Below are 24910 nucleotides of genomic sequence, written 5' to 3' on the forward strand. Positions count from 1 at the left end.
GGTGAGATTAAAGAGTCAGAGAAAGAGAGTGAGAGAGGGGCAGAGGCAGAGGCAGGAGTCAGAGAGAAAGCAGGGCAGAGGCGGGCGTCAGAGAGGGAAAGAGGCGAGAGAGAGTGCGAGAGACAGAGAGACAGAGAGAGAGGAAGAGGCGAAAGAGAGAGACAGAGAGCCGGGTGCAGACTAGTAAAGAGAGGTTTGTCAGGGTTTGAGGGACCAGGCTGAACCAGCCGACCTGTCCTGCTGCTGAACCAGCCGACCTGTCCTGCTGCTGAACCAGCCGACCTGTCCTGCTGCTGAACCAGCCGACCTGTCCTGCTGCTGAACCAGCCGACCTGTCCTGCTGCTGAACCAGCCGACCTGTCCTGCTGCTGAACCAGCCGACCTGTCCTGCTGCTGAACCAGCCGATCTGTCCTGCTGCTGAACCAGCCGACCTGTCCTGCTGCTGAACCAGCCGACCTGTCCTGCTGCTGAACCAGCCGACCTGTCCTGCTGCTGAACCAGCCGACCTGTCTTGCTGCTGAACCAGCCGACCTGTCTTGCTGCTGAACCAGCCGACCTGTCTTGCTGCTGAACCAGCCGACCTGTCTTGCTGCTGAACCAGCCGACCTGTACTGCTGCTGAACCAGCTGATCTGCCGACCTGTCCTGCTGCTGAACCAGCTGATCTGTCCGTGGCAGTAATGAGTGATTTTATTGGAGGTGCTGAAGGTGGAATACATTTAGATATATTGGGTGGAAGTAAACGCTGTGCATAGACGGCAGTAATGACGAAAGTTGCTCTGTGAAATTCAATATTTTGACATAACGTTTGGCAATCTGGTTAATGGGACCTCTTTCTGAAAGTCAGATGAGATCCTGTCTCAACTGGGAGCAGGAAGAGCTGTAGGTCGGATGGAAATGAAGGTTGGCAGAGCTAGCTATATGATTCCCAAACCAAAGCCTCCAGACACTGGAGGTTTCAGCAATATGACTGGTAGACTTACAGGGGGTTGGCTAGCTGTAGGGCTGGCACAGCTGAGGGGAGAGAAGGGGCCTTTAAGGTGTTAAGTGTTGGCAGGGATGTGGGGGGAATGGGGGGCTGGAAGTGTGAAGTGTTGGCAGCTTGACAGGGCTATGGGGCTGGAGAGAGAGAGAGAGGAGAGAGCGAGAGGATGGAGAGCGAGAGAGGAAGGAGCGAGCGAGAGGATGGAGAGCGAGCGAGAGGATGGAGAGCGAGCGAGAGGATGGAGAGCGAGAGAGGATGGAGAGCGAGAGAGGATGGAGAGCGAGAGAGGAATGAGAGCAAGAGAGAGGAAGGAGAGCGAGAGAGGAAGGAGAGCGAGAGAGGAAGGAGAGCGAGAGAGGAAGGAGAGCTAGAGAGGACAGAGAAGAGCTAGAGAGAGGACGGCGAGAGAATAGCTAGAGAGAGAGAGGATGGAGAGAGAAGAGCTAGAGAGAGAGGACGGAGAGAGAAAGAAGAGAGGACGGAGAGAGAAAGAAGAGCTAGACAGAGAAAGGAGAGCTAGAGAGAGAGAGGATGGAGAGAGAAAGGAGAGCTAGAGAGAGAGAGAGAGAGAGGATGGAGAGAGAAAGGAGAGCTAGAGAGATATGAGAGAGAAAGAGAGAGAAAGAGAGAAAGAGAAAAAAAGAAGAGCTAGAGAGAGAGAGAGGGAAGAGAGACCGGCAGGTACCTGGGGGCAGAGTGTCTCCAGCTGGGAAGCGGCCATACGGACCAGCTTGACTCCCTCCTCATTATTACAGATGGAGCAGGCCAGGTTGGCCACCTAGACGCAGGAACAGACAGTCAGACTCACACCTCCATACACACTGCACAGCACTATAGACATTTACTGTCTCCATCTCATCACACAGACAGTCAGCTTCTGATTATACACAGCATGTAGCTAGAAAACAGACTCCCACTCACATACACAGACCGCATGGTCAGTGTTTCCCCTAGATTCATTTAGCAGAGGAATCTTTGACACCACTCCTAAAAATAAATTATAAAAATATATAATTTGCATTTTTTTAATTGGGGGGGGGGGGCAGTAAAACGTGTTCAGTGTAAACTTAATACTAAACTGAAACGTGTAGAAAGTATAATGGACCACTAGATTTATAAAAAAATATAATCTTTAAGAACTAACAATTACTTTTTCCACATTTTGTTACGTTGGAGTTATTCTAAAATTGATTAAACTGTTTTTTCCCCCCTGATCAATCTACACACAATACTCCATAATGACAAAGCAAAAACAGCGTTTTAAAAAAAATGAAATATCACATTTACATAAGTATTCAGACCCTTTACTCAGAACTTTGTTGAAGCACCTAATGGCAGCGATTACAGCCTTAAGTCTTCTTGGGTATGACGCTACAAGCTTGGTACGCCTGTATTTGGGGAGTTTCTCCCATTCTTCTCTGCAGATCCTCTCAAGCTCTGTCAGGTTGGATGGGGAGCGACGCTGCACAGCTATTTTCAGGTCTCGCCAGAGATGTTCGATCGGGTTCAAGTCCGGACTCTGGCTGGGCAACTCAAGGACATTCAGAGTTGTACTGAAGCCACTCCTGTGTTGTCTTGGCTGTGTGCTTAGGGTCGTTGTCCTGTTGGAAGGTGAACCTTCACCCCAGTCTGAGGTCCTGAGCAGGTTTTCATCATGGATCTCTGTACTTTGCTCCGCTCATCTTTTTCTTGATACTGACTAGTCTCCCAGCCACCACCATGCTTCACCGTTGGGGTGCTGCCACCACCATGTTTCACCGTTGGGATGCTGCTACCACCATGTTTCCATAAACCCTGCTTGGCATTCAGGCCAAAGACTTCAATCTTGATTTCAACAGACCATATAATCTTGTTTCTAATGTTCAGAATCCTTTAGGTGCCTTTTGGCAAACTCCTAGCAGGCTGTCATGAGACTTTTACTGAAGAGTGGCTTCCGTCTGGCCACTCTACCATAAAGGCGTGATTGGTGGAGTGCTGCATAGATGGTTTTCCTTCTGGAAGGTTCTCCCATCTCCAGAGAGGAACTCTGGAGCTCTGTTAGAGTGACTATTGGGTTCTTTGTCACCTCGAAAACCAAGGCCCTTCTCGCCCGATTTCTCAGTTTGTGCCTCAACACAATCCTGTCTCGGAGCTCTACGGACAATTCCTTTGACCTCACGGCTTGGTTTTTGCTCTGACCATACACTGTCAACTGTGGGACCTTATATAGACAGGTGTGTGCCTTTCCAAATCATGTCCAATCAATTGAATTTTACCACAGGTTGGACTCAAATCAAGCTGTAGAAACGTCTCAAGGACGATCAATGGAAACAGGATGCATCCGAGCTCAATATAGAGTCTCATAGCAAAGCGTATATGAATACTTAATGTAAATAAGGTATTTTTGTTTTAATAAAAATGTTTTGCTTTGCTATTATGGAGCGCTCTGTCTAGATTGAATTTAAATCCATTTTAGAATAAGGCAGTGACGTAAGAAAATGTGGGGAAAGGGTCTGAATACTTTCTGAATGCACCGTATATCATCAGGTTTTATGGCCATATGGGCCCCTGCTGTTGATTCAGTGTAAAATCTATTGGTTTAAATTAACACATGGTTGAGGAGGGGGGGCGGGGGGTAATGGAGAAACGAGCATCAGCGGTTATATTGCTGAAGTAGAAATCATCCTATTCCATAAATTGGGTTCCAGAAACGCCACTTGTAATTTCAAAACAAGCTGCCACAGTTACGGAGAGTAAATGACAGAACCATTTCATGGACCGACGTTCTAACAGGTGTACAATTGTATCAATTCTATTCCACTAAACATTCCGGTGGCGATATATTCTGTCATTCTAAATACACTCCAGGTTAAGATTAAATCCATTTATAAAAAGAGAATAAAAAAGGAGGTGGACTCTCTCCCTCCCTCCCTCCCTCCCCCCCTCTCCCTCCCTCCCTCCCCCCTCTCCCTCCCTCCCTCCCTCTCCCCCTCCTCTCCCTCTCCCTCTCCCTCCCTCCCTCCCCCTCTCCCTCCCTCCCTCCCCCTCTCCCTCCCCCCTCTCCCTCTCCCTCTCCCTCTCCCTCCCTCCCTCCCTCCCTCCCTCTCCCTCCCCTCTCCCTCCCCCCTCCCTCCCTCTCCCTCCCTCCCCCCCTCCCCTCCCTCCCCCTCCCTCCCTCCCTCCCTCCCTCCCCTCCCTCCCTCCCTCCCCCCTCCCTCCCTCCCCCCCTCTCCCTCCCTCCCTCTCCCTCCCCCCCTCTCCCTCCCTCCCTCCCCCTCTCCCTCTCCCTCCCTCCCTCCCTCCCCCTCTCCCTCTCTCCCTCCCTCTCCCTCCCTCCCTCCCCCTCTCCCTCCCTCTCCCTCCCTCCCTCCCTCCCTCCCCCTCCCTCCCTCTCCCTCCCTCTCCTCCCTCCCTCTCTCTCCCTCCCTCCTCCCTCCCTCCCTCTCTCTCCCTCCCTCTCTCTCCCTCCCCCTCTCCCTCCCTCCCTCCCCCTCTCCCTCCCTCCTCCCTCCCTCCCTCCCTCCCCTCTCCCCTCCCTCCTCCCTCCCTCCCTCTCCCCCCCTCCCTCCCTCTCCCCCCCTCCCTCCCTCTCCCTCCCCCCCTCCCTCCCTCCCTCTCCCCCCCTCTTTCCCTCTCTCTCCCCCTCCCTCCCTCTCGGGAGTAAAGAATGTGTCGTTAAGTTAGGTTATCTTCCCAATTCCAAAATATCAACACCCAGGGAATGGATTAATCAATACGGGGTGTAAATAACAGTCAACCCTTTATCAATAAGTAAGATAAAGTGGATCAGAGCAGAGCAGAGCAGAGGGGGGACAAGAGCACCTGCTACAGGTTTAGGACTGATTCAGAGAACACTGACAATGTCACGTGGGCCAAAATTAAAACTTACAGTATTGGTGTCAGCTTTTAATATTTAATCCATATGCAACAGTACTGCTTGTCACACACACACACACACAGAGAGAGCAGAGGTTCTCTATAGTCATATAACTCAGCATATTCTCTATAATCACACATCACTAAAATGAGTCATTCTACACAGCGAGTGGTGACGTGTCATTAACTAGAACATTATCTCTATGGTTACCGGTTAGTGAGAATGCTACTGTCTGGTTGCCCGGGGTGACTGGTCGTCTGGCTGGGTGGCTGTAATGCTGACTAGTGCAGTAACACCAACACTGTGTTCCTGCCTGGCCTATTGAGGTAGTGGGGGGGGGGAAGACTACGGTACCGTGGTGCAGGGGGGGGAATTAATCCCCCGCCCCCCCCCCCCACTCTCCCCCTCTCTCCTTCCCCCTCCCCCTCCCCAACCGGATTGGAGAAGGTCCTTAGTCCCTCCCCTAAAGTTTTTATTTGTTTTATGTACGGAAAGCACATGGTAATATCGTCCAATGAAATGCCTACTTAAAGGTTCATGCTACAATACATAATAGGAACAAAGTAAATGCCTCAGTAGAATAGAACAAACATTTACAAATACAGGAAGTCACAATTTATAGTCCAATATTTACAAGTGTATTGGGGAAGGGGTGTAGTGTATGACTGTGTGATGGCCAATCTCTCTGACGTTGTGATGCCGACAGTCTCGGATACCCAACACAGTGAACACACACACCTAGCGGTCAGAGCGTTGGGACAGTAACCCAAACGTTGGTAGTTCAAATCACCGAGCCGACAAGGTGAAGAAAAAAAAAAATCTGTCGATCTGTCCTGGAGCGAGGCACTTAACCCTAATTGCTTCGCGCTCGCCGGTCAATAACGGCTGACCCTGATCGTGCTCTCTGAGGGGCGTCTCAGTGGGAGTTGGGAGACGCAAAAAAAATATCTATTTCTATTTCACACCTCAAACACAAGAGAACAAGAGGACAAATACAACCAGCCTTAATTTTACAATTCGTAAAGTATTCAGATCTCTTGACTTTTTACACATTTTGTTACGTTAAAGCCGCATTCTAAAAACATTTTTCTCTCAATCTACACAATAGCCCAATAGTGACAAACCAAAAACAGTTAGGATGTTCTTGCGAATGTATTAAAAACAAAACTGAAATAACTTTTACATCAGTATTCAGACCCTTTTCTCAGTACTTTGTTGAAGCACCTTTGGCAGCGATTACAGCCTCGAGTCTTCTTGGGTATGATGCTACAAGCTTGGCACATCTGTATTTGGGGAGTTTCTCCCAGTCTTCTCTGCAGATCCTATCAAGCTCTGTCAGGTTGGACAGGTCTCTACAGACATGTTCGATGGGGTTCAAGTCCAAAACCATTCCCTGTAGTCGACAACACATGAACGTCCCCTTCCCTGTAGTCGACAACATAAAACCATCCTTCACATGAACGCTCCCTGTCCCCTATGACAGCCCTCTGGCCTGCTCCGGCTCCCTGTTCTACATGGTAACTCTGGCCTGCTCCGGCTCCCTGTTCCACATGATAGCCCTCTGGCCTGCTCCGGCTCCCTGTCCCACATGATAGCCCTCTGGCCTGCTCCGGCTCCCTGTCCCACATGATAGCCCTCTGGCCTGCTCCGGCTCCCTGTTCCACATGAAAGCCCTCTGGCCTGCTCCGGCTCCCTGTCCCCTATGACAGCCCTCTGGCCTGTTCCGGCTCCCTGTTCCACATGATAGCCCTCTGGCCTGCTCCGGCTCCCTGTCCCACATGATAGCCCTCTGGCCTGCTCCAGCTCCCTGTTCCACATGACAGCCCTCTGGCCTGCTCCGGCTCCCTGTCCCCTATGGCCCCCACTCAACCCGTCTGCACCATCCACAGAGTCAAATGGCTCGGTCATGGGCCATCCATAGGGACAAGTGAGAGGTCATTTTAAAATGTCAGTGCATGACACTCCGACACAGTTACAAAGTTCATTCACTGGGGGAACAGATTTCAAGTCAACTGATGAAGACTGCTAATGTTGCTCAAAACATGACCATCATGCTATTAGGGAAAGTCGGATGGCGTTGTACACTGTACACAGATGATCATAAAACACTAGACATGTCTTATCCTTTGAGTGCAATGTGTTTCCTTTCTTCTTCTTTATGTTTTCAGATGTTTGTTACATCACTGGTGATGTCACTTCCTTCGGCAACGTAAACACATATATGTCTCCCATGCCAATAAAAACCCCTTAAGAATGGACTTGACAGGACGAGCGAGAACGCTTGAGAGATGGAGTGAGAGGAAGGGTCGATGAGAGAGGGAACACAAGAAAGGGAGGGGACGAGGGAGAGAAAGAGTGCAATACATTTATTTGACAAAAGCGGCCCCTTTTTGTATCACTCTGACAACCACTGTGGCAGTCAGAACACAACACAGCAGGGGAGAAGTGCTTTCGTTCCCTCCCTGTGTTACGCTGTCTCGCTCTGTCAATAAGTAGTAGGTGGATGGAGAGCCAACTGTTTAGACAATGAATCCCCGTCCCCAGAGGTATCACTTAACCTTGTCAGGCAGGGGGAGGTTTGGCTACTCTGGGCCAGGCTTAAAGTGGGCTCCACAGCTGTGACCAGCCATTCAGAGTCTTTGTCTTTCTGTCGGAAGGCTCAAAAATCACAACACCATGGCTAGGGCACAAATGGCACCCTATATAGTGCACTAGCCTCACAGGCACTGATCCAACGTAGTTCACTACATAGGGAATAGGGTGACATTTGGAACCACATCCGCCTTCTGCTCCGGCATCTTTCATAAAGCTCAAGTCGGTTGAATTAAAGCCGTCGCAGACGATGATTTCAGCCATCTCATGCTACGATTTTGCCGTCCCAGACTAAAATGTGTGTGTGGGGGGGACAAATTCTTAGGTTGTAAACGACTGTCGGACGTCTTGGGTCGTTCAGTGTGACAGGGTCTAGGTCTGACATTAAACTACCTCTACGTGCGGTTGTAGGTTCTGACAAAGTTGTAGTAGTGTCAGAAACGTTGAGCCGTTGTGGCGAGCCGATCCCGGAGACTGAACAATTGGAAAGACTGCACTGAGCATGCACACAATAACACGATTGGGAATAGTCAGATTAATACAATAGTTATATTTAAACATTTTATTAATCTTGTTCACATTCGCAGTCAATCTACCTGATGAAAAATAAACGTTCTAAAGCGACAATGTTATTTTGGGGAAGCCTATTTGTTTCGGAGTTTGGACAAAAGTTTGTATGAGGAAACTATTACTATTTCCACGATTGCATTCGTTCAGCTTTTCCTAACTCAGTTCACTCGCGCATAAGCATAGAGTGAGGCTTTAACTGTCGGTGCCGACACACGATCAGATCCAGTTTGGTGTTGAACTGCCGGTGCCGACGCACAATCAGATCCAGTTGGTGTTGAACAGCCAGTGCCGACACACGATCAGATCCAGTTGGTGTTGAACAGCCGGTGCCGACACACGATCAGATCCAGTTGGTGTTGAACAGCCGGTGCTGACACAGGATCAGATCCAGTTGGTGTTGAACAGCCGGTGCTGACACAGGATCAGATCCAGTTGGTGTTGAACAGCCGGTGCTGACACAGGATCAGATCCAGTTGGTGTTGAACTGCCGGTGCTGACACACGATCAGATCCAGTTGGTGTTGAACTGCCGGTGCTGACACACGATCAGATCCAGTTGGTGTTGAACTGCCGGTGCTGACACAGGATCAGATCCAGTTGGTGTTGAACTGCCGGTGCCGACACAGGATCAGATCCAGTTGGTGTTGAACAGCCGGTGCCGACACAGGATCAGATCCAGTTGGTGTTGAACAGCCGGTGCTGACACAGGATCAGATCCAGTTGGTGTTGAACAGCCGGTGCCGACACACGATCAGATCCAGTTGGTGTTGAACTGCCGGTGCCGACACACGATCAGATCCAGTTGGTGTTGAACAGCCGGTGCCGACACGCGATCAGATCCAGTTGGTGTTGAACTGCCGGTGCCGACACACGATCAGATCCAGTTGGTGTTGAACTGCCGGTGCCGACACACAATCAGATCCAGTTGGTGTTGAACAGCCGGTGCCGACACGCGATCAGATCCAGTTGGTGTTGAACAGCCGGTGCCGACAAGCGATCAGATCCAGTTGGTGTTGAACTGCCGGTGCTGACACAGGGTCAGATCCAGTTGGTGTTGAACAGCCGGTGCCGACACACGATCAGATCCAGTTGGTGTTGAACAGCCGGTGCTGACACAGGATCAGATCCAGTTGGTGTTGAACAGCCGGTGCCGACACACGATCAGATCCAGTTGGTGTTGAACAGCCGGTGCTGACACAGGATCAGATCCAGTTGGTGTTGAACAGCCGGTGCCGACACACGATCAGATCCAGTTGGTGTTGAACAGCCGGTGCTGACACAGGATCAGATCCAGTTGGTGTTGAACAGCCGGTGCCGACACACGATCAGATCCAGTTGGTGTTGAACAGCCGGTGCTGACACAGGATCAGATCCAGTTGGTGTTGAACAGCCGGTGCCGACACAGGATCAGATCCAGTTGGTGTTGAACAGCCGGTGCCGACACATGATCAGATCCAGTTGGTGTTGAACTGCCGGTGCTGACACAGGATCAGATCCAGTTGGTGTTGAACTGCCGGTGCCGACACACGATCAGATCCAGTTGGTGTTGAACTGCCGGTGCCGACACACGATCAGATCCAGTTGGTGTTGAACAGCCGGTGCTGACACACGATCAGATCCAGTTGGTGTTGAACAGCCGGTGCCGACAAGCGATCAGATACACCGTTGCAGCTGAAGTAACCTGCATCGGCTGCCGTAGCCCCGCAGGCCAATCGCAGAATGTGTCGACAGAACTGAAGCTAAATCGCACAATCTGGCCAGGTTGTTCAAAATTAAATTTAACATCGCACAGTGTAACCGATGTGCCAAGGCCTTGAGTCAGTGTTGGTTTAGACGGAGAGTTGGTGTCGAGTGTCTGTTTTGACAAACAGAATGAAGGACAACGCGCGCGTACTGCAGCTTCACACTGCACGGCTACCCAGGAGCACAATCACACAAGGAATTTGCTGAGGCTGGGTGCTAGCTACTGGCCTAATTCCATTGTTCTGTTCTCAACATACACTTAGAATATAAAACATTGGGAGCACCTTATCAATATTGAGTTGAACCCCCCCCCTTCAGTTGCCATCAGAACAGCCTCAATTTGTCAGGGCAAGGACTCCACAAGGTGTAGAAAGCATTCCACAGGGATGCTGGTTCATGTTAACTCCAATTCTTCCCACAGTTGTGTCATGTTGGCTGGATGTCCTTTGGGTGGTGGACCATTAATACACACAGGAAAACTGTTGAGAGTGTGAAAATCCCAGGAGCGCTGTCAGTTCACACAAACCGGTGTGCCTGGCACCTACTGCCATACCCCGTTCAAAGGCACTTCAATATTTAGTCTCTCCTATTCACCTTCTGAATGGCACACATACACAATCCATGTCCCAATTGTCTCAAGGGTTAAAATTCCTTCGTTAAAAAAAACTCTTACGGATCCACCCTTTTTTTCCCCCAATGTTCACCTAAAATGACCCAAATCTAACTGTCTGTAGCTCAAGGATATGCATATTCTTGATACCATTTGAAAGGAGACACTTTGAAGTTTGTGGAAATGTGAAAATAATCCTGGAGAATATAAACACATTAGATTTGGTAAAAGATCACTTAAAAAAAAATATATATATATATATTTCTTTTTTTGTACCATCTTTGAAATGCAAGAGAAAGACCATAATGTATTATTCCAGACCAGGCACAATATATATTTTGGCCACTAGATGGCAGCAGTGTATGTGCAAAGTTTTAGGCTACTCCAATGAACCATTGCATTTTTGTTGAAAAAATTTGTCAAGACTGGCCAAATGTGTCTAATTGGTCTATTAATAACTTTTAATGTTCAAAACTGTGCACTCTCCTCAAACAATAGCATGGTATTATTTCCCTGTAATAGCTACTGTAACTTGGACAAGAACTTACGCTTTCTGCCCATATCAGATATGTCTATGTCCTGGGAAATGTTCTTGTTACTTACAACCTCATGCTAATCACGTTAGTGCACATTAGCTCAACCGTCCCGTGGATGGGACACCGATCTGTAGAGATCCTTACGAGGATTTATTGAACTGTCTCCTCCCCTTCATCGACACTGATTGAAGTGGATTTAACAAATGACATCAATATGGGATCATAACTTTCACCTGGTCAGTGTATGTCATGGAAAGAGCAGGTGTTCTTAATGTTTTGTAAAGTCACTGTGTTGTATCGTCAGTGTAAAACACATGAAGGAGTTTGTAAAATAAATGTTTCAAGATCGATGAGAAATTAAGGTCAGTTTTGTGGTTTCCTAAAAATGTGATGAGGTTGGGATTTGGAGGGCAAGTCGATACTAGTTCCTTATAAAACCAGACGTGTCACCCAATGAGCATGTTTGGGATGCTCTGGATAGACGTGTCACCCAATGAGCATGTTTGGGATGCTCTGGATAGACGTGTCACCCCAATGAGCATGTTTGGGATGCTCTGGATAGACGTGTCACCCAATGAGCATGTTTGGGATGTTCTGGATCGACGTGTATGTCACTGTGTGCCAGTTCCCGTCAATATCCAGCAACTTGGCACAGCCATTGAAGAGGAGTGGGACAACATTCCACAGGCCACAATCAACAGCCTGATCAACTCTACATGACGGAGATGTGAGGCAAATTGTGGTCACACCAGACACGGACTGGTTTTCTGATTATTATTGTTTTTATTTTTTTTTAAGGTATATGTGGGCAACAGAATCATATCTGTATTCCCAGTAAAATCTTTGGAATTGTAAGATGTTGAGATGTATTTTTGTCCCGTGTAGACGTCCCCACCCCCCCGGTCCAGCTCTAACACCTGACATCTCCTAAAGACATCACCCTACAGTAACGGAATAAGAAAACTCCAAGAGATGTGTGTGTAACTTTAGGTAACGTACCTCGATGAGCTTGTTGGCGTGCTCGCGGAACACCTGGGCGTATTCCTTCACCTCCTTCTCGTTCCCGTTCTTCGCCGCTTCGATCAGAACCAGCAGGGGAACGTTGGTCTCCAGGAACGAGTCAGAGACGTGATCCATGACCGCCTTACGCAGCTACACAGAGAGAAGGAGAACGAACGAGAGAGGAGTCAAAAGGCTGAACGGTTGTTTTAGCTTTACTAGAGAAAAACAAAAGCCTCTGGCAGAGAAACTAAATATTTTGTAAAACCAACCTGTCTGTGAAGGTCTCTGGAGAAGGAATGGGACTGGGAGAACAGGGGGAGGAAGAGAACAGAGGGAGGATAGAGGACAGAGGGAGGAAGAGAACAGAGGGAGGAAGAGAACAGGGGGAGGAAGAGAACAGGGGGGGAAGAGAACAGGGGGAGGAAGAGGAAGGAAACCTGTCTGAAAGGAGGAATGGGAGAATAGAGAGGGAAATTGAGGGGGGGAGAATAGAGAGGGAGATTGAGGGAGGAGAATAGAGAGGGAAATTGAGGGGGGGAGAATAGAGAGGGAGATTGAGGGAGGGAGAATAGAGAGGGAGATTGAGGGAGGGAGAATAGAGAGGGAGATTGAGGGAGGAGAATAGAGAGGGAAATTGAGGGGGGGAGAATAGAGAGGGAGATTGAGGGAGGGAGAATAGAGAGGGAGATTGAGGGAGGGAGAATAGAGAGGGAGATTGAGGGAGGGAGAATAGAGAGGGAGATTGAGGGGGGAGAATAGAGAGGGAGATTGAGGGAGGGAGAATAGAGAGGGAGATTGAGGGAGGGAGAATAGAGAGGGAGATTGAGGGAGGGAGAATAGAGAGGGAGATTGAGGGAGGGAGAATAGAGAGGGAGATTGAGGGAGGGAGAATAGAGAGGGAGATTGAGGGAGGGAGAATAGAGAGGGAGATTGAGGGAGGAGAATAGAGAGGGAGATTGAGGGAGGAGAATAGAGAGGGAGATTGAGGGAGGAGAATAGAGAGGGAGATTGAGGGAGGAGAAGAGGGGGATTAGCACCAACCTGTCTGTGGAGATAAGGACAAAGAATGGGAGGATGCAGAGAAAGAAGGAATGAGAGGACGGGGGGAGACAAATAAACCTGGGGAGGTCTCTGGAGAAGGAATGGGAGAATGGAGGGAGGAAGAAGAGGGACCAACCTGTCTGCGAAGGTCCCTAGTCTTCTTGGTCATCCTGTCGATGGCAGTGTTCAGAGCATCACTCTTGTCCTTCTTGCCAGCCTGGAGGAGAGAGAGCGAGAGAAGGTTAGAGGTGTAATGACTATTTACACAGACGAAGACAGAGCGAAAGAGAGACAGCGAGGTGGCTGAAAGTCACTGAGGGATGAATCGCAGACCTACAAGACAATAATTTACAGAGATACGCGAGACGAACCAGAGATGCTTTGGACAACTACTGTAGGTTTGAAACCATTAGAACAGAAGTAAAAACAAACATTTCACAGATATCATTAGTCAGAGAGAGAACAGTACAGATCTCAGATCAGAGATGGTATTAGTCAGAGAGAGAACAGTACAGATCTCAGATCAGAGATGGTATTAGTCAGAGAGAGAACAGTACAGATCTCAGATCAGAGATGGTATTAGTCAGAGAGAGAACAGTACAGATCTCAGATCATAGATAGTATTAGTCAGGGAGAGAACAGTACGGATATTAGTCAGGGAGAGAACAGTACGGATCTCAGAGATAGTATTAGTCAGAGAGAACAGTACAGATCTCAGATCAGAGATAATATTAGTCAGAGAGAGAACAGTACAGATCTCAGATCAGAGATAATATTAGTCAGAGAGAGAACAGTACGGATCTCAGATCAGAGATAATATTAGTCAGAGAGAGAGAACAGTACAGATCTTTCTCCTGCCCGAGTTTCCCCTGAGGATGGATTTGGGTATATCACTTCATCAAGCAGTTAATGAGTCCCTTGGTCTGTGGAGGTATATCGAATACCTGGAAATAAAATGTCCTAATGATCACAGCAGCTTCTTCATATTGATTATTCCTCCCCCTTGCGCCGCGCCACGCCTAGATGTTGAATGGGTTTTAATTGGCCAACCAATCACCTTGCTCCGAAGTGATTTCCCTGTTCTGTTCTTCCTAAGGGTGTTTGGAGGTTCAGATCAGGAAGCGCTAACACGGCCCAGGAGGAACTCCTGGGACGAGCAGTCATTCCAACAGAGACCAAAATAATTTCTCTCTTGTTCTACCTTTCTAACAGTGAATTAGTCCCCCCCCCCCTTTCTAACACCGAATTAGTTCCCCCCCTTTCTAACACCGAATTAGTTCCCCCCCTTTCTAACACCGAATGAGTCCCCCCCCTTTCTAACACCGAATGAGTCCCCCCCCTTTCTAACACCGAATGAGTCCCCCCCTTTCTAACACCGAATTAGTTCCCCCCCCTTTCTAACACTGAATGAGTTCCTCCCTTTCTAACACCGAATTAGTTCCCCCCCTTTCTAACACCGAATGAGTTCCCCCCTTTTCTAACACCGAATGAGTTCCCCCCCCTTTCTAACACTGAATGAGTTCCTCCCTTTCTAACACCGAATTAGTTCCCCCCCTTTCTAACACCGAATGAGTTCCCCCCTTTTCTAACACCAAATGAGTTCCCCCCCTTTCTAACACCGAATTAGTTCCCCCCCTTTCTAACACCGAATTAGTTCCCCCCTTTCTAACACCGAATTAGTTCCCCCCTTTCTAACACCGAATTAGTTCCCCCCCTTTCTAACACCGAATTAGTTCCCCCCCTTTCTAACACCGAATTAGTCGTCTCAAAAGGACAATGATACATCCCAAATGGCACCCTATTCCTATTGTAGCGCACTACTTTTGACCAGGGCCTATAAAAGGGTAGCGGTGCAGTAAATAAGGAAAGGCCATTTGGGATGCAGAGGCAGAGTACCTCGGTCAAAGAGGATGACGATGACATCACAACCAACCAGCTAAATGACAGCACAACCAACCAGCTAAATTACATCACAACCAACCACCTAGATGACAGCACAACCAACCAGCTAGATGACATCACAACCAACCAGCTAGATGACAGCACAACCAACCAGCTAGATGACATCACAACCAACCAGCTAGATGACATCACAACCAACCAGCTAGATGACATCACAACCAACCAGCTAGATGACATCACAACCAACCAGCTAGATGACATCACAACCAAAGCAACACGCTCTTCTCCGTAGCCGACGTGAGTCTGACCTTTAAAACAGGTCAACATTCACTACCAGGACATGTACTCAGCGCATGTGTTCACTGACATTTTTCAACCTCTCCCCGCGAGTCTGTAATTCCTGCATGTTTCAAGCAGACTGCCATAGCCCCTTGCGCCCAAGAACGCCATGCCTAAATGATTACCGCCCCCGCAGCGCTTGCTTTGAAAGGCTGGTCATGGCGCACATCAACACCATCATCCCAGAAACCCCTAGACCCACCACAATTTGCATACCGCCCCAACAGAACATCAGATGATGCTATCTCTATTCCACATTGCCCTTTCCCACCTGGACAATAGGAACACTTACGTGAGAATGCTGTTCATTGACTACAGCTCAGCGTTCAACACCATAGTTTCCTCAAAGCCCATCACTAAGCTAAGGACCCTGGGAGTAAACACCTTCCACTGCAACTGGATCCTGGACTTCTTGACGGGCCGCCCCCCAGGTGGTGAGGGTAGGTAACAGCACATCTGCCACGCTGATCCTCAACATGGGGGGCCCCTCAGGGGTGCGTGCTCAGACCCCTCCTGTACTCTGTTCAAGCACGACTACAACACCATCATTACGTTTTCTGACGACAGTGGTAGGCCTGATCACTGACAGCCTATAGGGAGGAGGTCAGAGACTTGGAAATGTGGTACCAAGACAACAAACGCTCCCTCAAGCAAAACAAAAGGAGCTGATCGTGGACTATTGTGGACCGAATTTTTACGATAAGGTCTACCTACACACCTGTTGTATTCGGTGCATGTGACCAATACAATACAATTTGATTGGATTTGAAAAGGAGAAATGACCTCAACGTGTCGTGTAATTAGAACGAGTAAAAGCAGCCGGAACGGGAGCCCATAGGGGCTCTGGTCAAACCAAGTGCACTACGTAGGGAATAGGCTGTCATTTGGGACACATTCCCAGAGAGAGAGGGAGGGATCAAGTCCTCATTAAAAGATAGTCGTAGTAGTAGACAGCAGCTTGTTAATAATACAACTCAAAATATACTGAGTGTGAGGAACTGAACTGGAGCTGGCTGGCTCGTCAACAGCATCCAATCACAACCAAGATAAGCAGACCGTTCCAATGCTATGCTAATTAAGATGTTAGCAAACAGGCTAGACAGCCAAATGTTATGCTAACAATTAAGACGTTAGCAAACAGGCTAGACAGCCAAATGTTATGCTAACAATTAAGACGTTAGCAAACAGGCTAGACAGCCAAATGTTATGCTAACAATTAAGACGTTAGCAAACAAGCCAGACAGCCAAATGTTATGCTAACAACTAAATCTAGCTAGCTGGCTGGCGGGATAGAGGGGAATGGGGGTGGGCCGGCTGGCTGGCCGGTGGGATAGAGGGGGATTGGCTGGCCGGTGGGAGAGAGAGGGATGGGGTAGGCTGGCTGGCTGGCTGGGAACCACTCACTATAGTCAAAACAAATCCAGTTGAAGTATCACACACACAAGGTAAAACACCATTGAGCTAACAGGTTGGCATCTAGAACACTGGAGAGGAGACCCATGTTAAGAGAACCTCCCCCACAGAGGAGAGGCAGAGGAGGGATGGATGGGGAGGGAGGAGAGGAGAAGGGATGGGAGGGAGGAGAGGAAAAGGGATGGATGATGGGGATGGGAGGGAGGAGAGGAGAAGGGATGGGAGGGAGGAGAAGAGAAGGGATGGGAGAGAGGAGAGGAGAAGGGGTGGGAGAGAGGAGAGGAGAAGGGGTGGGAGGGAGGAGAGGAGAAGGGGTGGGAGGGAGGAGAGGAGAAGGGGTGGGAGGGAGGAGAGGAGAAGGGGTGGGAGGGAGGAGAGGAGAAGGGGTGGGAGGGAGGAGAGGAGAAGGGGTGGGAGGGAGGAGAGGAGAAGGGGTGGGAGGGAGGAGAGGAGAAGGGGTGGGAGGGAGGAGAGGAGAAGGGGTGGGAGGGAGGAGAGGAGAAGGGGTGGGAGGGAGGAGAGGAGAAGGGGTGGGACGAGGAGAGGAGAAGGGGTGGGAGGGAGGGAGGAGAGGAGAAGGGGTGGGAGGGAGGAGAGGAGAAGGGGTGGGAGGGAGGAGAGGAGAAGGGATGGGAGGGAGGAGAGGAGAAGGGATGAGAGGGAGGAGAAGAGAAGGGATGGGAGGGAGGAGAAGAGAAGGGATGCGAGGGAGGAGAAGTTAAGGGATGGTAGGAGAGGTTAAGGGATGGTAGGAGAGGAGAAGGGATGGGAGGAGAGGAGAAGGGATGGGAGGAGAGGAGAAGGGATGGGAGGGAGGAGAGGAGAAGGGATGGAACACCATCTCAACTATACCTCCCCCAGTAAGAAAAGAGATGAAAAGAGATGGGGGGAGAAGGGAGAGGGCAGGGGAGCCACAGGTGAATAAAAACATGTTTGCTGATCTTTTTCTATTGTCTAATCCCCCGGGTGGTCCAGTCTGAACACACCATTACATCTAACATTACAGAGAGAGAGAAAGAGAGAGAGGGGGGGAGGGAGAAAGAGAGAGAGGGGGGAGGGAGAAAGAGAGAGAGAGGGAAGGGAGAGAGAGAGATTGGGGGAAGGGAGAGAGAGAGATTGGGGGAAGGGAGAGAGAAAGAGGGGAAGGGAGAGAGAAAGAGGGAGGCAGAGAGACAGAGAGAGAGAGACAGAGAGAGAGAGACAGAGAGAGAGAGGCAGAGAGAGAGAGACACAGAGAGAGAGGCAGAGAGAGACACAGAGAGAGAGAGAGGCAGAGAGAGAGAGAGATAGAGAGAGGCAGAGAGAGACACAGAGAGAGAGAGAGAGAGGCAGAGAGAGACACAGAGAGAGAGAGAGGCAGAGAGAGACACAGAGAGAGAGAGAGGCAGAGAGAGACACAGAGAGAGAGAGAGGCAGAGAGAGACACAGAGAGAGAGAGAGGCAGAGAGAGACACAGAGAGAGAGAGAGACAGAGAGAAAGGCAGAGAGAGACACAGAGAGAGAGAGAGGCAGAGAGAGACACAGAGAGAGAGAGAGACACAGAGACACAGAGAGAGAGAGAGAGAGAGAGAGAGAGAGAGAGAGACAGAGAGAGAGAGAGAGAGGCAGAGAGAGAAAGAGTGATGGGGGAGAGAGAAAGAGTGAGGGTGGAGGGAGCGAGAAAGAGAGAGCGAGACAACAGGTCTCTGGTAACGTGGATCCCTCCTTCCAAAGTGCTGAATGGAGCCAGGACCTCCCCTTTTCAAAGCAAGCCACAAATCAAAATCCACTTCTCAGCCCAACACCAAAAACGACAGGTGGCGGGAATTCGGCCCCTGTCCGTTCCAAACCGTTCTAATTGAAGCACAGAGCGGCTGCCCATACGTCAGCAAGCCTTCCTCTAAATGAAAGCAGTGCCCTCTGGGTAGATGAGGATGATGTATTACACCTCTCCAGACTACAGCATACCCACCTCCTGCTCAGTTCAACCAAGGGAGCCTTGCACCATACTTCTACTGATCTTCCATCCCTCCCTCCATCTCTCCCTCCCTCCCTCCCTCCATCTCTCCCTCCCTCCATCCATCTCTCCCTCCCTCCCTCCCTCCCTCCCTCCCTCCCTCCCTCCCTTCTCCAGGAGTCCAGAGATTCATAAGAGCCATTCGTTTAATAATTCTATTTAGTTTATGTCTAGCGTGTGTAGTACACACACACACACGTTAAGATTTAGTTAGTCCTGGTTGGTTCCAACAGGAAGCTGCCGCAACACGTTGGAGGTATCAATATTCTGCTGGTCAGAGGAAACGAGGGAAGACAAGAAGGGGAAAAAATACAGAGAGGGAGGAGGAATGAGGCTCGAACGCTGTGCGCAAGTGTGCAAGGCAGAAAAGCGAGTGAGCGAGCAAGCGAGAGAGAGAGAAACAGCACTGATGATCGACGCCAGGCTGCCACCACTCTGTAGCGGTGAGTGGCTGCAACAACGAAAGCTCAGAATAACATCCCTGGCTTTCCTGCTCGTCGTTTCTCTCTGCCACTGCCTGCCTGCGTCGTTAGCTGGCTGCTCGGGACGCCCAGAGCCTATAGGAGAAGAGCAGCACTCTGATCGCTGCAGTAGGCTGTGTTGCCACCACACCACGGACCGACTAACCCAACGGCTCCCTGCCTGCCGCGTCTCCCTGCCATCAACAAGTTAGGGACTGGACGGTTAAGGGAATGACCCACCCCCCAACCAAGAGGGGCACCATTTGATCCTCAATTAACCAATTGAGCTGACATCATTGCAGTGGAAGACGAAGGAGAACGAAGGGAACAAAATAAAAGGAGAGGGGGGGGGGGGGGGGGGTTGAACAGCAGCGAGTGGCTGCATTCCCCAGCCAGGGCGCTTTGGATACAAATCATCAACTTAAAAAAAAAAAAGATATAAACTATTGATAAAATGAAAATGCACCCTTTTTTTTTTTGTTGTTGGATAATGTGGGATTAAAACGACACAAGGAAAGAGTAAACAAATAGAAACCGACAACATCGACATGGGATTTGTGATTTTGTTTCAATTGGGAGGGCTTAAGAGCAACGCCGCCACTTCGTTACTTCAGGAAGAGAAGAGCCCGGTTCCTTTTGTGATTTCTACTCAAAAGGGCTTTTCTTTCCTCCCTTTGGACTCGTGTTGCGTCTGGCTGCTTCGCGAGTCCGCTGTGGAAAAGGACAGTTGAATGCAGCCTCCGACGTGCACAAAAGAATGGGTAAGTTCTCCTCTTTTATCCAGAGAGTCTGGACCTGAATAGGAAACAGAGTGAAAAGGAAGGGGGGGGGGGGGGGGGGGGGGCTGAGAGCTAGTAGGGGTATTGAAGGATTGTGTACTTCCTTCCAATGTCATCCTCCTCTTCTCTCTCTACTCCATTTTCCTTTGGAGGGGAGGGGGGGGGGGGGGCAAGTCGTGATTTCTGATTACATTAAACGACCAACTGACATGTTGTATAACAGAGTAAAAAAATTATTATATATAAAATAAAATAATTATATATATATATATATATATATATATATATATATATATATATATATATATATAGACATTGGTATGGCACATCCTTTAAAGCAAATTCTTAAAGGATGTTGAGTCACATTTTCTTTTTAGACTACTGAATCAAAACCGATTCTAGAAGCAGAGAGACGAGGAAAGAACATTCATTAAAAACTAAATATATATATTTTTTTTAAATAACCTGCAGATGTTCTTTGTCGAATCAATTACGACAAGTCAGCGCAAAAGGGAGGGAAAGGAGCCGAAGGGAGGGAAAGGAGCTGAAGGGAGGGAAAGGAGCCGAAGGGAGGGAAAGGAGCTGAAGGGAGGGAAAGGAGCCGAAGGGAGGGAAAGGAGCTGAAGGGAGGGAAAGGAGCTGAAGGGAGGGAAAGGAGCTGAAGGGAGGGAAAGGAGCTGAAGGGAGGAAAACGAGCTGAAGGGAGAAAAGTCCTCCACATCACTGCTTCCTGTATTAATACAGAAGCTTCACATGTAACAGAATCCTCTCAGGCAGGTTGTTCTTCATCTCCCTTCCTTCCTTCCTTCCTTCCTTGACCACCGTCAAAGTAAACTCTGAACACTTATGTTCATGTACACAGCAGTGATGCTACGTGGTCGATGATATGTGAAATTCAGGAATACTGAGGGGGTGGGGGGTGAAGACGGAGAGAGAGCGAGAGAAAGATGAGAGAGAGTGAGAGAGAGAAAGATGAGAGAGAGCGAGAGAGAGCAAGAGAGCGCGAGAGAGACAGAGAGAGAGAGAGAGACTCACAGAGAGAGAGAGAGAGAGCGAGAGAGAGCGAGAGAGAGCAAGAGAGCACGAGAGAGACAGAGAGAGAGAGAGAGACTCACAGAGAGAGAGAGAGAGAGCGAGAGAGAGCGAGAGAGAGCAAGAGAGCGCAAGAGAGACAGAGAGAGAGAGAGACTCACAGAGAGAGAGAGAGAGAGCGAGAGAGCGCGAGAGAGACAGAGAGAGAGGATAATAAAAGTGTTACCACCACAGATCAGCAGTATGTGTACTGCAGAGATTAGCTTTCCCTCCCATTGGTTGATTTTATTATCTTTAAACCCCCCAGGTTTCCATTCAAGGTGGCCATTGGTGGGACCTGCACCAACGGCATTGTGCCTGTGTGTGTTCAGCATGCTGCTGTGCCTGCCGTCTCCTGCGTCATGCACAACCTGCCCCCAGAAATGCCGTTGCGAAGACCAGCAGTTCTACTGCGACACCCAAGGACTGGAGGCGCCCCCGGACGGCGTTGACAGGGGGGCCCTGGGGTTATCGCTCCGCCACAACAGCGTCGCTGAACTGAGCCCGGACCAGTTCTATGGCTTCTCCCAGCTCACCTGGCTCCACCTGGACCACAACCAGATCACCACGGTGCAGGAGGACGCCTTCCAGGGGCTCTACAAACTCAAAGACCTCAACCTGAGCTCCAACCGGATCACAAAGCTGCCAAACACAACCTTCATCCACCTCATCAACCTACAGATCTTAGATCTGTCCTTCAACCTGATGACTGTGCTGGAGCCTGAGCTGTTCCATGGTCTCCGCAAGCTGCAGATCCTCCACCTGCGCTCCAACTCGCTGCGCACCACCCCCGTCCGGGCCTTCTGGGACTGCCGTAGCCTTGAGTACCTGGGTCTGTCCAACAACCGGCTGCGAAGCCTGGCCCGGAACGGCTTCGCTGGCCTCATTAAACTCAGAGAACTCCACTTGGAACACAACCAGCTGACTAAGATCAATCTGGCTCATTTCCCCCGTCTGGTGGCTCTGCAGTTCCTTTATCTGCAGTGGAACAAGATCTCCAACCTGACCTGCGGTATGGAGTGGACCTGGACCACGCTGGAGAAGATGGACCTCACGGGGAACGAGATCCGGGTGCTGACCCCGGACGTGTTCGAGACGCTGCCCAACCTGAAGATCCTCCTACTGGATAACAACAAGTTAGGCAGCCTGGACCCACTGGTCTTGGATATGTGGCGGTCTCTAGGTACCGTGGGGCTGTCCAGCAACCTTTGGGAATGTACCAAAGGCATCTGCTCGCTGGCCACTTGGCTTAGCACCTTCAAGGGGAGGTGGGAACACTCCATCCTGTGTCACACCCCCGAGTACGCCCAGGGCGAGGAGATACTGGACGCCGTTTATGGATTCCAGCTTTGTCTGAATTTTACAATGCCGCCACCTGTCGTCTTGACCACAACCACTATGTCAATGGTCACGGACTCGCCGACAGGCACGACGGCGGAGGTCACCAGCTCTCTGTTCGGAGTAATGAAGCAGACACCCACACAGGGCTACTACGGGGATTTGGGGCGCTTTACGACCGTAACGACAACCACCGCCGCGCCGCGCACCGCCCTGGCAACCACGGTGGAGGGCGGGAGTGGAGCGGCGGGGGGAGTCCCCGAGGACTTCTCGGAGACGGACAACACGGTCCTAACCCAGAGGGTGATCATCGGAACGATGGTCCTTCTGTTTACCTTCTTCCTCATCATTTTCGTTGTGTTCATCTCGCGGAAGTGCTGCCCTCCTACCATGCGCAGGATACGCCAGTGCTCGGCCATGCAGAACCGCCGCCAGATGAGGACCCAGCAGCGGCAGCAAATGGCGGACCTGGCCACGCAGGTACCCTATAACGAGTACGAGCCCAGCCACGAGGAGGGAGCGCTGGTTATCATCAACGGGTACGGGCAGTGCAAGTGTCAACAGCTGCCTTACAAAGAGTGTGAAGTATAAACTATGTATTTCCCCCTGGAGCAGCATATGGGCTGTTGACCATTCCAAACAATACAGGGTTTGTTTTTTGCCCCCCAGTTTATACAACAAAACACTTTCTACTCGTTAGCTCTGAGAAATCAATGCGATTAGTATATTGAGTGGGAGAGTTGATGACTGGTGGGTGGAATGGACAGTGAAGAGACTGATGATGATGATGTAGTAGGAATAGTCACCATTTATTTTTATATGAATGCAAGATTGTTCATATCAGATAGCTTGTGGGCAATCAGTCTCCACAGGAAGAAAAGATTGTTCATATCAGATAGCTTGTGGGCAATCAGTCTCCACAGGAAGAAAAGATTGTTCATATCAAATAGCTGTGGGCAATCAGTCTCCACAGGAAGAAGACAAGAAAAAAAACCCTGGTAGACAAGATGTGTCACCCCATTACTATCAGTCACTATGTTCCACAGCACCAGAGAGAAGAAGAAGATGACATCTTCAGGTGTCTGGAGACGAATCCCTCTTTACCACGAGACGGTAAGGCTACAGGTACACGGTCCGTATCATTTCCAAGGGGGACATTTGATTTTGATGAAATGTTTTTTGTTGTTGTTTTTCTTTTAAAGATGCACAGTAGCCACCGTCTGTCACCATCACAAACACTTGTTGGTACAGTAGCGAGTATATAAAAAGGGGTTGGTTATTAAATTAAATGCTTCTTTTTTTGGTCACAATTTGTTCATTTTTTTTTTTTTTTTTTTGGTAAATTTACTATGAATATTGAATAAATGTTTATTTATGTCACAATCTGAATTAAATCTCCAACGGAAAATTGAATCTAAAACATTTACTTGGTTGCAATTTATGTTCCATAAATGTGTATTTCCTCCCTCTGGATCCAAACAGGACTTTTCAATTCTGGTCCGTGAACACTCATTAGCCTTTTTTTTGTCTTGATTTGATTCGACGAAGTCCATTGCCAAGCCATTACATCTAAAAGCTGTAGGGAGGTTCATGTCCAGCATGCCCCAGGACCTGCTTAGCCAAACCGTCTACAGTATCTATGACATGTGGAGATGTATCAGACCATGCAAACACTTTACCATCATCAGCCACACTGTAGTATTAAAAGAGATTCGTGTAACAACCTGTAGACAGACACCAGCATGCTCGCCGACAGAAACTGGTTATCCTTTTTCTACTGCGATAGTTCACCAGGAGCCAACAGACACACAAGGTAGAAGAAGTGTTTTTTTCTGAGAGGTAGTATCAGATATCTAGCTAGTACAGAGAGAGATTAATGACGAACAATGAAAAAACCCATTCTGCTCTGCAGTCTCTCTCCCTCTTACGCCGAAAATACATTTGTCCCAGGAGGAGTCCCAGTCGTATTAGAGCTCCCAGCTAGCCAAGCCTCCGTGGAACAGCACAGACCCTAATCAGCTCTGACAGCGTCAACATTGAACCAATTAAGGACAGGCAAAAAAAATCATGTAATATTCTGTCTCCCACACCAGTGATCCAAGCAAAGATTTAGCTTGCTACTGCTGCCAGTCAGTCGGCCACGCAAAAAAACACAGTCGGTACAAACATACATCATCCTTCACTCAACACGGCCAACTAGGGCATTTATCTCCATAACGCCAATTCTGCTCTTGTGAGAGACTGTCAGGCTGACATTTCCCTTCCTTGGAAAGAGAGGGGGGGGGGGGGGGGGACGACAGGCAGAAAGGAGAGGAGGGGGGGGGGGACAGGCAGAAAGGAGAGGAGGGGGGGACAGGCAGAAAGGAGAGGAGGGGGGGGGGGACAGGCAGAAAGGAGAGGAGGGGGGGGGGCAGGCAGAAAGGAGAGAGGGGGGGGGGGACAGGCAGAAAGGAGATGAGGGGGGGGGGACAGGCAGAAAGGAGAGGAGGGGGGGACAGGCAGAAAGGAGAGGAGGGGGGGACAGGCAGAAAGGAGAGGAGGGGGGGACAGGCAGAAAGGAGAGGAGGGGGGGACAGGCAGAAAGGAGAGGAGGGGGGGACAGGCAGAAAGGAGAGGAGGGGGGGGGGGCAGGCAGAAAGGAGAGAGGGGGGGGGGGGACAGGCAGAAAGGAGATGAG

The 24910-nt window shown here is 49.6% G+C and overlaps 2 protein-coding genes across 3 annotated transcripts in view; one reads left to right on the top strand and one right to left on the bottom strand.

The window, feature by feature from the left end:
- Positions 1 to 24910, bottom strand: part of LOC110489233 (catenin alpha-1) — a 216612-nt gene that overhangs the window by 80022 nt on the left and 111680 nt on the right. For both annotated transcript variants that reach the window (XM_090198908.1, XM_090198907.1), the window contains exons 9-11: positions 13071 to 13151; positions 11891 to 12043; positions 1671 to 1763 (exon numbers count right to left, since the gene is read on the bottom strand). In XM_090198908.1, coding sequence (XP_090055034.1) covers positions 1671 to 1763; positions 11891 to 12043; positions 13071 to 13151 — 327 coding nt within the window. The remainder of the gene's footprint in view (positions 1 to 1670; positions 1764 to 11890; positions 12044 to 13070; positions 13152 to 24910) is intronic.
- On the top strand, positions 18459 to 23653 carry LOC110489232 (uncharacterized). The gene is made up of 2 exons (XM_036943523.2): positions 18459 to 19806; positions 21164 to 23653. Exons 1-2 carry the CDS (start codon positions 19803 to 19805, stop codon positions 22822 to 22824), a joined length of 1665 nt encoding a protein of 554 aa, XP_036799418.1. The 5' UTR covers positions 18459 to 19802; the 3' UTR covers positions 22825 to 23653.

This window comes from Oncorhynchus mykiss, chromosome 14 (assembly GCF_057628025.1).
Source record: "Oncorhynchus mykiss isolate SJ-2025 chromosome 14, ASM5762802v1, whole genome shotgun sequence".
Classification (NCBI taxonomy): domain Eukaryota; kingdom Metazoa; phylum Chordata; class Actinopteri; order Salmoniformes; family Salmonidae; genus Oncorhynchus; species Oncorhynchus mykiss.